Source organism: Eublepharis macularius, chromosome 1 (genome assembly GCF_028583425.1).
Source record: "Eublepharis macularius isolate TG4126 chromosome 1, MPM_Emac_v1.0, whole genome shotgun sequence".
Taxonomy (NCBI): domain Eukaryota; kingdom Metazoa; phylum Chordata; class Lepidosauria; order Squamata; family Eublepharidae; genus Eublepharis; species Eublepharis macularius.
In genome coordinates, this window is record NC_072790.1 from 189,491,001 (window position 1) to 189,505,621 (window position 14,621).

The following is a 14,621-nucleotide window of genomic DNA, read 5'->3' on the forward strand; positions in this document are numbered from 1 at the left end:
ACCTAGCACAAGAAGTCCACTTGATATGCAAAGCAAGTTTTCCATTTTATTAAAATATCTGCTCTTTAATTATTAGCAATATTTAATTTAGTATCTGTTTAGGAAGATAAACCTTGAGGCCTTATTTTAATATATCTTCGAAAAATGAAGAAAATGTATAAGAACCGATAGTGTTGTACCATTAGTTCCAAGTTTCTAAAACTGCTGTCAGTTTTATATCATTCTCACAGAAAAAAATCACTGTTGCTAGATGGCATATGAAATAAAACTCAAATGTTAAATGTTTGTTATATGTTTTTCCTACATAATGTGATGTTGTTAAATAGCAAGTATTTGTCCTATAATTGTCCTGGGAGGTTTAAGGTAAAACAATTCTCTCTCCAAAGTTGGGTCCCATAAGAAGTGTGTCTGAACTGTAGAATGCCAGGGCTGCTGAACCAGCAAGACAGAAGATTAAATGTGTACAAAAATCCACTCTAAACAAAACAAAAGCCACTGAATGTCCTAGATAATTCATGTTCTTACCACACCATAAAGGCTGGGATTTCGTCAGAAAGTGGTGTAGTTATTTACGGAATTATTATTGACCTTATCTACTTCATTTATACCCTACGCTTTTCCCCAATGGCGTTTCACCCTACGCTTCTCCCCAATGACGTTTCAGAAAGGCTTACATCATTCTCCCCTTCTCTATTTTATCCTCATAATAACCCTGTGATGTCGGCTGGCATTATTCTTCTGTCATCCTGCATAATGTATACAATAATGTATAATGATAGGAGGACCTTATATACCTTGACTATAAGGGCCAAACTACACACTTGCTGCACAACAGCAGCAGCTGCTTCTTTTAGGGCAGAACAGCTTTAAGGGGATACGAATTTCAGTGGAGAATTTGCAGGATGAGGGAGAAGCTTGCTTTTCCCATCCGCAGCTTTTCCGTATCCTGTTTGGATTCTGAATGAATGCCTAAGAAACTCTGTTACAAGTCAGAGAGACCTCAGTTCAAAGTTTCCCTCTGCCAAATGAACCTACTAGGTGGCCTAGAGCAAGTCACTTTCTCTCTGCCTCTGAACTAGCAATATAATCACAGAAACAGCACTCTCTAACCTTTTCCTTCAGGATTCAAATCATTTGATTTGTTGAGTGCATTGTTGTGGTAGTGCAGGAAGCTAATTGATTTGTGTAATGGTTTTGAAATGTATGAGCTTGAGTGAATTACTGTATTTAACCTTAAAATTAGGAGTCAATGAGAAACATTTTGGGGAGAAAAGTAATGTCAAGTAGATGTTAAATCATTTTATGTATTTGGCTTGCTCAAGAAATGTCTGACCATTCTCAATTGTTGTTGTTTTTAAAAAGAAATGTGCAGGGAAAAAATATTTGTCTAGTTTTTATGATTAGTGGCCCATTCTGAGAAAGTATTTTAGCTTTAAAACAGCAAATGAGAAAAAAATTCAGCAGCCTTAGGACTGTACAATTAATTAATTAAATTCTTAGACTTGCCCCTGAATTTTCTGTCAAACATATTGAAGGCAAATGTGATACTTCTTCTTGGGCAAAATATTTCCACCTGAGGAGTTCTGAGTGAAGAGGGGGAAAAAAAGAGTTTCCTGTTTCCCACTGAACTTCACCCAAAACAAAACTGGTGTTGAAAATGGAAGTTTTCCCATTTCAAGTGTTGCTAAAAGTTTATATAAGGCTAGAAATATTTTTCAGATGATGCTTCATGCTTCCTTCACCCCATTATAAATACAAGGGGTCCTTCCATATGTGGAAGATATTTTCTCCGCCTCAAAGAGCTGCTTGTACTAGAATACTGTCTGAGAAAGTGAAATTAAATACCAACAAATTATGTTTTGCTCATGGATGTTTTGTTTGTACAGTCTCTTCTTCAAGTGGAGGGATGAAAACTGCTATAGAAGTCCCTTTGTACCATTTTGGGAGTTCTTGCCCAGCTGCTTGCAGAACCACACTAGTAGCTATCTTCTTTCCACTTGTCGTTTTTTGGATCCAACCTGTTACCTGGTACTAAATTCAATGTTGTGCTATCTTATTACCTTAAGGCTTATGTGCATGCCCCCATGACATTCCTTGCCTACTGTCCACAGACACAAAGCGTTGCTTCTTTCTGTTGCAGGCATGCTGACAGGCTTGCAGCCCTCCACAGCGTATGCTGTAACCCTAACGGTTTGCACTTTGGCTGGCTGTACTGAAAGCTCACATGCCTTGAACATCTCCACTCCACAAGAAGGTAAAGTAATTTCAAAGGTCTTGACTTCCACATTTCAGTCATGAATAATAAAATAGGAGAGGAGCTAAATGCTGCAAAGCCATTTGCTGGAAAACCCCAACCTAATTTGATGACAAAGTGCATTGCCAGACCATAATTGCTCCATTTTTGGGGGGTGCTAAAATGAATCAAACTCCATACCCTTTAATGACATGCATCTTTAATAGCTGTAATGCAGATTAATGGGCTTTTTAATTGCTGTTACATTGTTCATGCAAGAGCCTTGTCATTAATATGAAGCATCTGAAAGATTAATGAAAGCTTCCTCATTTTACTATGGCTCAGAAGTAAATCTAGAGACAGTCTGACTAAAAAGAATTGATTGTATGGCACAGTATGAAATTGAGAATCAAACGGTTGATTTCCATGGTCTCTTTTAACTGCTAAACACCAGCATAGGCAACAATTATTTCAGCCTGATGGAACCTCAAAATGCCAATTGGTCCGTTTATTAATCTGTTGTACTTGAAACTTAAAAGTTGCAAGCATAAATTACTATTTCTGAAGCTGGCATTAAGCATGAGAGCAGCAAGAAAGAGAAAATACGTTCCAGTTCTGCCTTTAGAGACCAGCTCAATAACTTCTGTGCATCAATTACTGAAGAAAGAGTTCTCAAAATACTTGCAGCATATTTATCTTAAACTTTAAAAAAGAACCCAGTTTTAAACTCATATCAGTCTAAATGCACAACCTTTCTAGTGAACTCAAAATTTCTTGTTTTGCTGATGGCAAATTTAAACCATGAAAGCAGATTTGGCTTTCAACATTAACTGCTAAAAACAAGATACATTTTTTTCTGTTTTAAAAAGAAGTCCTTTTAAAAGTTAAAACAGCTGTCTTTATTGTTAGTCTCTGGTATTTAGAAGTAATTATAATAATGCTAAATTTCTGTTCTGTATTTTACTTTGAAGTGAACCAGTGGCAAACAATTCAAATGAAAGTGATGCTGCCACATCATCTAATGGGAAGAAGTTCTCATACCATGCTGTTTGAGTACAAGAGGGGTTGTCACTCTTTTCCCCAAATTTCATAGGGAACCTCTAGATGATACTTTTCTATATGAACATGCCTTTGCTTTAATGTGCTTTGTAGTCACATGGCAGCTACGGAGAACTGCTTCTTTTTAAAAAGGAACAGCTCATATGGGCTCACGATGGCTCCTGCCTTTTCTCCAAGCCATTCTCCTGCACGAAAACAGCATGTGCAGGGGGATTATTTTGCTTCGCAATGTGGAGAATCTGTGCAAAAATAATGTGGTGTGTGTGTATTTTACTGCTCAAAACTGGCAAAATAACTTCCCCCTCTCACACACAAACTGTTTTTGCTCTGGAAAAAAACAGGACTTCTCCCTCATCTCGTGGAACTGTTCTGAGCTTGTTTGAACTCTCCTTTTTTAAAAAAAGAAGCAGTTCCCTGCAGCTGCTATGTAATTGCACAGAACACATTAAAATAAGCACATGTCTGTGCAGAAACATATAGTCTAGAGGCACCCTCATATAATCAGCCATTACAGATTACTGGCTTTTATAACTCTAGGTGATCTACAAGCTATTTTAGAATCTGCATACTCAAATAGGTGGGGTTCATCTGGAATTCTTGCTTCAGATGTATGATCCATGATTCATGAACACCAGTGTTTTTTTATGTTACATCAGAAACACAGGCAGAATCATGTTGCACTGTGCTCAAACAAGGATCTATGCAGATCTCTTAAGGTTTCAAGAGCCCTGATTGGCAGTTATTGAACTTTCCAACCAGGTTTAAAGGTAGTTTCAGGAAATGGGCAGGACTTCTTCCACCTGCTTCCAGACATGTTTAGATTGTTGACTGCCTTACCTGACATAGCTGAAAAGAAGCAGAACTGTGTAGTTCCAATATACCAATGACATTTCAATCCAGAGCAATGGAGAGCCTTTCAACATAAATATGAAACCATTAGAAAAGCATGCTGAACAGGATGAAACCTTGTAGGAACCTGTCTCATAAATGTCATGGTGTCAAGCAACAGTAGTGCAGTACTATACTCTGGAATTGTATGGCCTTATAGGATCGCAAAGCCCTCCAGAATCCAGTGCCCTCAACACCCCTCTTGGCCAGTAGTTCAGAAGGATATAATAGGCAGTGGGAATCAAAAGTCACTACATGGTCCAGAAAAATGAACAGGGCTGCACTTCTATTTTCCAGCAAAGGTAATCTTATCAGGGCAGTCAAGAATGTCTCTAACTGGGTCTAAATTGGTCTAGATAATCAGCCTCAACTAATATTATTGCGTCCTTGAATATAATAATATTTTGCATTGTTTTTGTAAAACATTTAGCTCTTACTGTTCTCTTCAATGTACATGCAGTACATGAAAAGGGGTTCTATAGGCAATTGAGAAAATAATCTCATTTATGCAAAACTATTGTTATATATATGTAATGATTTTTCCCCTTCACAAAAATCTAATAAAGCCACAGGGAACATGTGTTTTATCCCTCAGAAGATCGGACACAAAGTCAATGTAAGCAGTTTCTATTTTGGGATGCTCGTGTTATATGCATAGTAACAATACATTGATGATACAGAAGACTGACAACAATCATACCCTCCAGCTTTCAGCATTCCCCATTGAGCCATTCATCATTTAACATGCACATTGCCAACCGATATTGGCTGATGCTAGCAAAAGGATTGTGAATGATCAGAGTGTCTTCCTGGATCCACAAGGCTAGTCCACAGCTTACAGCAATAGTAGTATTGTGGACAACATAGCCAGCATTGACAAGGGTGAAGACAGCAATGGAAATTAACTAAAAGAGCAAGATATTTAGCCAATCCTCCTGCAGACCAGGGGGGAGGACCCTTTCCCTGTCATGCATTCTCGTGTAGGCTCTGCCACCAGAAAATCTTCCTTTGGATGGAATGGGATATATTTTATATGTTTTCCCCAAAAGCTAAGCAGGGTCAGCTTTGGTTAGTAATTGGATGGGAGACTTCCAATGAAGACCAGGGTTGCAGAGGTAGACAATGGCAAACCACCTCTGTTAGTCTCTTGCCATGTAAACCCCATCAGGGGTTGCCATAAGTCAACTATGACTTGAAGGCACTCTTCACCACTTATTTTACTTATTTGTTGTGGACCACTTTTACTTATTGCTTATTTATTTACAAAATACTTTTTAGAGATTCTGCCAAATAACTGCTTATCTTTGGCTTTTCCTTTATCTCATGGATCATTATTCTTATGTCACTTTTAATTTTATTTTGACAGATTTTGACAGATTTTTTTCTTGTTAAATGTATACTATTTTAAACATTATTTTTGTATCCGTTACTTATACATGATTAAAGTACAAGGACATTAAATGGCAAAATGAAAAGGCACTTGGGGCCAACATATGAAACACAAAGTAATGAAAAATTGTACAACCATATAGGCTAGCTCGATCTCATTGGATCTCAGAAGTAAGCAGAGTTGGCCTTGGTTAGTAATTGAATGGGAAACTGCCAAAAAAGAATGGGGTTGCTACTGCAGATGCAGGCAATGACAAACCACCTCTTTTAGTCCTTTGCCTTGAAAACTCCAGCAGGGGTTGCCATATGCTGGCTACAACTTGATGGCACTCTCTACCACCAGTATAGCAAAAGCTTTACTATCTGACGCTTGATTATCCAGAACATTCTGTTTACTGGCATTAACCAGATGGCAAGTCTCCCTACCCCAAGATACCCCTGCATCTTTGGATGTGCATGCACCACATCCCCCCCCCCCCATTCTAGACAGCCAGCATGATGCATCTGGCTATTGCTTGAGCATCTGATAGTTGGTGCTGCAAGATAATGTCACCCTTAGGTGTCTCCTTCCTCAAGCAATTGGGAGCAAGCTTTGCTGGAGGCAGTTATCCTACTTGTCTGCCTGCTGTGTAGGACAAGTCTGTGGCTTAAGCAAAAGGGAAGGATGTTTCCAGTGGGCTGGGGTTTAGCTGCTCTGGATTCCTGTTGGTAAGGGATCGGGCAGATCAATGAGCTTGAGTATTTGGTACATTTCATTAACTGGTTCCCCATGAGTTCCATATAAGAAAGCTTTTACACTAATTGTTAGAATGGAAAAAATGGTATAGATTTTTTTAATGTTTTTATGTTTTCATACATTTTTATGTTTTCAAATGTTATTCCCTGAACAATAAGCGAATATGTCTGGTGATGAGATTCAAAGTTCATAAATAAACCCATAACCTGCCGGCTACTAAATTGTCATCATTTTTGTAATTCTTTAAATGCTCACAATTATAAATATGTCCGTCACTTTTTTCCCTAGCTCCACAAAATGTCCACCCACCTACTGCTATCTCATTCCCCACATCTTTACTGCTGAGCTGGAGTCCACCAAAAAGACCAAATGGGAATATAACACAATATTATTTATATATGGATACTCAACTAATTTATACTGGAAATGAAACCAAACATATTGTCAAGGGTAAGTAACTTTCAGAGACTTGTATATAATTATGAACTATATAATCCAATAGATACATTCTTCTAATATTTGGCATTTCAGACCGTTTAACATCTAACAGGACAGGATGTGTATGTATGTAGTCTGTTACAGTTTTGATCCTGAGAAATGTTAAAGACAAACCTCAAATTTAGAAATTTGCTCATTAACAAATAAATCTAAACAAAGCCGTGGGGTGGGCAACTTAGAAATTCCCTCCAGTGGCATCCTTGAGGATTTTCTAATCTTTCTGGGGCTTGTACAACCTGATTTTCTATTCCTTTCCCTCTTTTTTCCCTTTAAGTGACTTTTAGATGCTCTTAACCTTCCATCCCTTCTGAAGCATTTTCAATCCTCATTGGGTTTTAGCTCCCCCCACCTTCCTTTTGGTTGATTTACTCACCTAAGCACAGTTACATCCTTCTAAGTCTATTGAGGTCAATGGGTTTAGAGGTGTGGAACTGAAAATCATATTTTTCTGTATACCTGGGAATGCTCTCAAATGTAGTGAACTTGGTTTGGCTGCTTTCATCATCTGCTCTGAGCCCAGCTGGTTAGCTATTAGGTATGGTAATGTTAGTAAATATTAAAGTATACATATTTAATAATAGATGTAATGTTTCTCTTTCATTATTTGACATGTCCAAGGAAATTTCAGCTTCTTTATGGTTAAAAATGTCCTCAGTGGTGTGATAAAGTGTAAGCTTGGAAGTCTTTTAAGTGGCAGACTACAACCTATACCCCAGAACTTTGTACTAACATGTATCAAGTTATTTAGAATCTATCAAAGCACTCCAAAAATATCTTGTCTGTCAGGAAAAAAACACTACTGTTTATCTCTGACGATAGAACTTATTGGGCACTATCCAGTGCACTTCTCATTTATTTTGGGTGTCTTAAAAGGAAGTATATGTGCTTTGTTTTATTTTGGCATCAGTTTACATATATGTCACATAATTTTTCAGCACTTGATTGCTTGGAGCTGAATTTGTGAACTGATTCCACTAAAAAGTATTGTATTTGAGATGATGTACAGTTCTATATCTGGTGACAGATGACTCATTCACACATACAAAGTACCAGTTGATGCTGCAGTCATCCACTGATATAGATGCATGTGTGAATCAATCCACAGTGCTCTGGGTTCTCTCTGTAATGTGAGTGTTGGAAACAAGCCTTTGAACAACTTTTAAAAGCAGTAGAATAAGTTGATAGTCAACTAAACTACTTGGAAGCATTGGCAATGGCAACACAATGGTTTAATATTGGGGACCAATCAGGCAAACATGGAAAAGCACTATCTGCTACTTGAAGGACTTTGATAAACAAGGTGGGTCAATACTCATGCCTTTCTATGAGAATGTTGTAGGGATCCACAAGGAAGCTCTCAATCCATTTTTGTGAAATGCTCATTAAGAGCTATTCCCTGGGGCTTCTGGAGCTCAGCTGATTATTTATTTATGCCTTTATTTTATAGAATTTATGCCATGCTTTCCACTCACTTGGAATGCCCAAAGTACTTTCAAATACAATAAATGATCTAAAACAATGACAAAGAAACCATAAAACTCTTAAAATGTTTAACAGATGAAACAAAAATAATCAGAATCAAGAATCAGCAAACCTCATGGAGAACAGCAGTTACTTTACCTGGTGATGGGTGCTGCATGAAGCTCAATATTCTTGATAGGGCTGCCAACTTTTTTACAAGTCCTTTTTGTTATGCCTTAAACAGCAGCTTGATCTGGAATCATTAGCAGAAAATAATAATGATCTCATGCTATTAAAAACATCACCTACTGCAGACCAAGGTGCTATTTCAGACTGGAATCTATTAATTCCTATTGCCCAAGAAAGATATGATGGATTGCACTTTTTAAAAGCTTTGAAGGGCTGTACAAACAGCTGAAGGACTCTTGAGGGTTAATTCTTCACAGAAACAGAGCCTTGAGTGACAGGCTACTCCAAGGAATCTGATTGGGTAACATGACCTGAACAAAAAGAAAAGACTTCTGAACTGGATGCGGAGGCAGGGGGAGTCTGATTTTCACCCCTGATTGAGAGCAGTTTAACACAGACAAGAGAACTTGGGAAAAGTTTGCAAGTAAGTTTGGGAAGTAGGCGAAGTTTCCCATTCAGGACAAAGAAAGGGGATAGATTAAGTGAAAGGAGAATGTTGCTACCTAGTCAAACAGGGAGTTAGCTCTGAAGAGTGAGGAGACCCCTAGTCTGGTGAAACTGAAGACAAGTACTGGTGTTTCAAGAGAAGGGGTTTGGGTACTACAAAGAGGGCACCAGCCTTCTTGAAAGAGTAGGAGAATACTCAAAGCAAGTGTACTACAGTGATTGGGAAAACACAGGTATAAAACCATCTTAACATAAAGACTTAAGCAATTATGAAAAGTTTTCATTAGTCTGAAACATAAGAACTGAAGTCTGTGCATATACTGATTCTACCTCAGAGTTGTCTATATTGAGTTACCTCAGAAATTTTAAAACCTGAATTCACCTGACCTTTCCCTTCTATGTTAAATAAAATAATTTGTTACTTTTGAATTTAAAAACATCTCTAGTGCCATTTAACCTGTTTAAGTCAAAAGGGGGGGAGGGGCATCATAAAAGACTAACTCCCAAAGCAATTAAGCCACAAATCTTGGACTTAAGCCAGTGTATTCAAGTTCAAGTCATTTAAGTCTTTGATATCCATGCCATTCAGTTAGCTGGGTAGAGTGGAGACCAACAGTATACTCTGGAGGGGAGGGGAGGAGCTTGAGTGAGGTAGAGCACAGACTATCAATAGCTTTATGGCTTTGCTCTAATTCCTCCCCCCTTGGCCACTGCTGTGAAGCTAGAGAACTTTACATGGTACTATCTCCTCCATTGTCCATCTCTGTAGAGATGTTGGACACTATCCTGCTGAATGTAGAGCTGCTATAGCATAGTGATTAAGTGGTTAGTCTGAGAATCCCTGGTGCAATGCCAATGCCATTGCCCAGGAAGTGCTGCAGAAAAAAATGAACTCATGTGTGCTGTGCACATCACCTTCCTGTCAATGGAGTTAATGCTAAGGGCTCAGTCTCTCTTGTTGGGATTCAGTTGGTTGCATGATGAGTGCAGACAGACTTGCAGTTAAGGAAAACAAAGGAGCAGAGCTTTGCCCCTCCTTGTTTTTTGTTAAGGAAAACAAGGCAACTAGCTACCCACTACTGCCTGGTTTGCTTGCGCTGCTGCTGCACAGTAAGCACTGAAATGAAACACACAAACTTTTCGGCCGGTGGAAGTCATTACAGTCTTGTTTTCTGAATTTTTCCTGCCATTCTGGAAGGCACTTTAATGAGACAAAGCAGTGATTTCTGTGTGTATTTTGGATCATTTCCTCCATTATGCACACCGCCCTTGGGGATAATCCAAATATAGTTCATTGTCTTCCATGCCTGAATTGAGTAGGCCAGTTCTGTTAATTTTTTCTGGCAGCAGAGCAGTATCTGGGAATGTGTTCTGATTGCATTTTCTCACACTGTCTTTAAGTTCCTGTTTCCATGAGACAGTGAGAGACTAATGAAGGACAACAAGGGCAGAGTAACTTGGTCAATACATGATTGAAAAAAATTCTGTCCAACCAGAATACCATATCTAAGTTTGTGTCACATGGCATCATTCCTGATTAGCAATTCTACACACAGTATTTCTCCCCATTGTTGGTTCATTGGCTTTTAGGGAAGTAATCTGTGCATTTATGTGTTTGTGAGCTTGCTTTGGTGTGCAATACTTGAGATTTTTACCCAGCTGGGGGTCGAAATCAGTGTAAATGCAATTAGTGAAAATGCAATTAGAAAACAAAAATCCTCCAAAAGTATGACATGATAATATAAAAGAACCCAATATATTGTATAATGAACAAAATATGCTGAATCTGACGAAAAAAATCTGTGCGCTTTCCTGTAATAGAGCACTATTGGTACAGAGATGGTACTACAATAGTAAAGTTTGCTCACACAAACCAAAAACATTTTTCCTACTCATAGATCCAAAGGAGTTAGCTGTGTTAGTCTGTAGTCGCAAAATAGTAAAGAGTCCAGTAGCACCTTTAAGACTAACCAGCTTTATTGAAGCATAAGCTTTTGAGAACCACAGCTCACTTCTGCATGCATCTGATGAAGAGAATCTTAAAGGTGCTACTGGACTCTACTATTTTTCCTACTGCTTTTGTTTCACCACTCTAGGCTAAGAACAAATGTCTGGATTGTTAGTTGTGTTGACATCATCCTGTAAACCTATGAAACACGATGGAAATTTACTCATCATTGATTAAAATTCTGGCTTAAACTGGCTAAAAACCTCTGGTTTATCTAAATTGTGATTCAAGCTGTAACTCATTTTCTTCTGGTGTAAGGCCTTAAAATGTGTGGCATTTCTGCATCTTTTGAATAGGTAAAGAACACATCTTACAATACATACAGTTAACATTTCTTTCCTTGCACATCCCATAAGCTACTAGTGTGGTGGGGTCACTTTTGACACTGAAAAATGATTCCAGTTAGAGAACCCCCTGAAGGCTGTTGATGTATACTATAATAAATAGTGCACACTTTAAGTCAAACTTTTTCATTCTGTATTCAAAGGTAATGGATTTTCAGTAACCATAGTAACCTTGGTGTATTTCTGGATAAATGCATGAGGTATATACATTTTGGTTTTATTTTTGAATATAAACTACCACATTATGTATTACTAATAATATGAAAAATAGGCTATAGGTTTGCATAATGACAGTTTAAACTAGTATGCATTTTTCTTCCGCAAAAAAAATAAATATTTATCAAACATATAGATGCAATTAATATCTTCCCTCCAGGTTTTTTCTGTATTCTTGTAGTGTCATTTGTCTTTCTCTCTCTCTCTCTCTCTCTCTCACTCACTCACACTCTTTTTTTAATAAGATCTCCATCATTTTTTTAACTTTCCCAAATCACTAATTTAAGAATTGAGAATTGGGACTAGTTATAATTCTAATCTTATTAAACCATTATTAAATTATCTGATATGTAGTTTCTCTGTAATGCTTATGTAGAAAAAGAAGCCACAGCATGGTATCATTTACATATTCATAATTTTTCCAATGCTTTTATATAAAACCATGCCCAAAGTGCATTGCAATGAAAACAATTTAAAAACCATAAAAAGTTGAAAAAAGACTAAAATTACACATTAATTTGCTATAATAAAAAGGCAACAGGGTACAAAATTAGCAACGGAACACTAGAAAAGCTAAGCATATATGTTTTGAGAATATTCAACATAATGGGATTTTTGTGAAGTGCCAGCAAAAAAAAAAAAAGCTAGTGAAAAGCCAAACAGCTACTTTAAGTTAGGAAGTACCCAGAGAGATTTTTTTTTTAAAAAAAAAAACTTTGCAATGAGGAAAAGGTTAGGACTAGAGTTGCCAACCTGAGGCTGACAACTGGAGGGAGCCTACCTTGGGAGTGGAGGCTAACTGGCAATATCAATATGTCACTGGTAACACAGTGATATAACTTCCGATGTGACCCAGAACTGATATCACTGTGTAACCTGGTTTAACCATAGAGTTTGGGGTGAATGCTGGAGTGTTACCTAACACAACACCACTTCAGGGTCATTCTAGAAGTGACAATATGGCATTGCTGGCAGTGCCTCTTCACTTCTCTCCTGAATTTTCCTTTGCCATACCATACCATCACTATGGGTAGATGATGCCAGGTATGTGGAACAATCAGCTTCTCAGAGTTATAATCTAAACATAAGAATTCATAACCTGACTGATAACAATGACATTGCCATTGATCTATGCCCTTAATTCTATAGATCCAGATGTGCATTGAACATGTTCGAAACAAAAGGGCAAACAGGAGTTTGGCATATCAGTGTTCCAGCTTTAAAATGGGAAGGAATTAGTCCACTCACTGAATGTAATAGAGAGCAAAAGCAATGTGTTTACTAGTGGAAGTCTGTCACATAATTTTCTCTAGTGTTGCATTAGTGTTAAATAAAATCTGCTTATTTAAAATCCTTTTAAATAGTGTTTAAATAGTTCCTGCTGATACGATTTCCTAAAGTAGTTATCCTTGCTGCAGATTTCAGTTAACCTTGCTGCAAATACTAAGCCCAAAGCTACACAGACTTTTAAAGGCCTTGATTATGGGGGCAAAATCTAATGGTGTCATTATAATACCACAGCTGGACAGGCATCTGGAATCCTCGCCCTTTCATCTGATTTGAGTAACATAATGAGCTAGGAAGAATTTGCTGCCCCTGCCTAAACTGACAAACCCCCATGGCATTAGGGAGACTCTCTCTAAAAATAAATACATGAAAGTAACATTTAAAAGGTTTTAACAAGATTTGTCATAACTTCCTTATCTGACATGTATAGAGGCCAAACAGTTCTAGTTAGTTGTAGATTAACTAGTAGAAAAACTAGAATAAGAATTAATATATTAATCTGAATTAATAGAATATAGTGGCATATCCCATTTAGAAATTATTTCTTAGATCAAGTTTGCCCTCTATCGATCTACCAATTTGGCATCCTTTGCAAGTGACCAATTGCATTTGCAATATGCTGATTTCCCCCTCTTAATCTTAGATTAAAACTAATATAATTTTATCCCAAATCCTTATTTCCACATGTTCATATCAAAAATCTTTCAAAAGATCCTTGGTTCCATTTATATACTGAAATTAGGTTACATTATAAATAGTGAGAATCCATAAGCTTGAAAATTGACAAGTATGCACACCATGTAAGATTTTTGCCTGATGATCCATTTTCAGTGTAATAAATTTGGTATCCATTTGTTGTGTATTGCCAAGACATGTTCTCTTAGGGTTTTCCCCCTTAATTCAAGCACAGAAATATTTTTTTTACAATTATAATTAATTATATAATTAACTTATGCAATTTATACAATTTATAATTATAATTTATAATTATAATTTATAATAAGAGCCCCGTGGCGCAGAGTGGTAAGCTGCAGTACTGCAGTCCAAGCTCTGCTCACGACCTGAGTTCAATCCCGGCGGAAGCCAGGTTCAGGTAGACGGCTCAAGGTTGACTCAGCCTTCCAACCTTCCGAGGTCGGTAAAATGAGTACCCAGTTTCCTGGGGGTAAAGTGTAGATGACTGGGGAAGGCAATGGCAAACCACCCCGTAAAAAGTCTGCCAAGAAAATGTCGTGATGCGACATGCCCCCATGGGTCAGTAATGACTCGGTGCTTGCACAGGGGACTACCTTTACTTATAATTGGGGTGGGGAATGGGATTCTTCCCCTGGACATTGTGTTTATTTACAGTATTTATAGTTAGTGCAGGTGTCTTCAATACATTCTCAAAGAACAGACTAGTGAATGTGAAATTCTTATTGATAGAAGAAGCAGCTACAGTTTAAAATATTGCTACATTTTCAAACATAGGAGATTTATGGCATTAACATTGTAAATTCAGGTTGACTTGACCCACATGAATGCAAATGGGACACAGGACATTGCTGGTGGGGTTAAGGGGTCTTAGCCAATTAGAGGAGTGCAGTAGGAAGCTATTTGCTTACCTATGCATTCTCCCTAGCAGGCATTGGGCAAAATGGGTGTTAAGAAAGGCTAATCCCCTTGCGTTGCAGGAATCGGGAAGGTTGCCCAGAATAGGTAGGAGGCATCACAGTGTGTGGTGTGTGTGTGTGTGTGTGTTCAGAACAGGCCATCTCATGCTGAACAGCTGGGTGGTGGTGTGAAGGAGTGCCCTGGGTTCTGAATGGCATCCCTCGAACCTGATAGCTGCCTTGCAGCCAATCAGGGGAGGCAGATGAAGCTAGG

General features: G+C 37.9%; 1 protein-coding gene across 1 annotated transcript in view; it reads left to right on the top strand.

Annotated features, from left to right (window-relative positions):
• USH2A (usherin) overlaps positions 1-14,621 on the top strand; it is an 843,391-nt gene that overhangs the window by 335,773 nt on the left and 492,997 nt on the right. The window contains exons 30-31 of the mRNA XM_054970549.1: positions 2,141-2,254; positions 6,594-6,755. Of these exons, the coding sequence (XP_054826524.1) occupies positions 2,141-2,254; positions 6,594-6,755 (276 nt within the window). The remainder of the gene's footprint in view (positions 1-2,140; positions 2,255-6,593; positions 6,756-14,621) is intronic.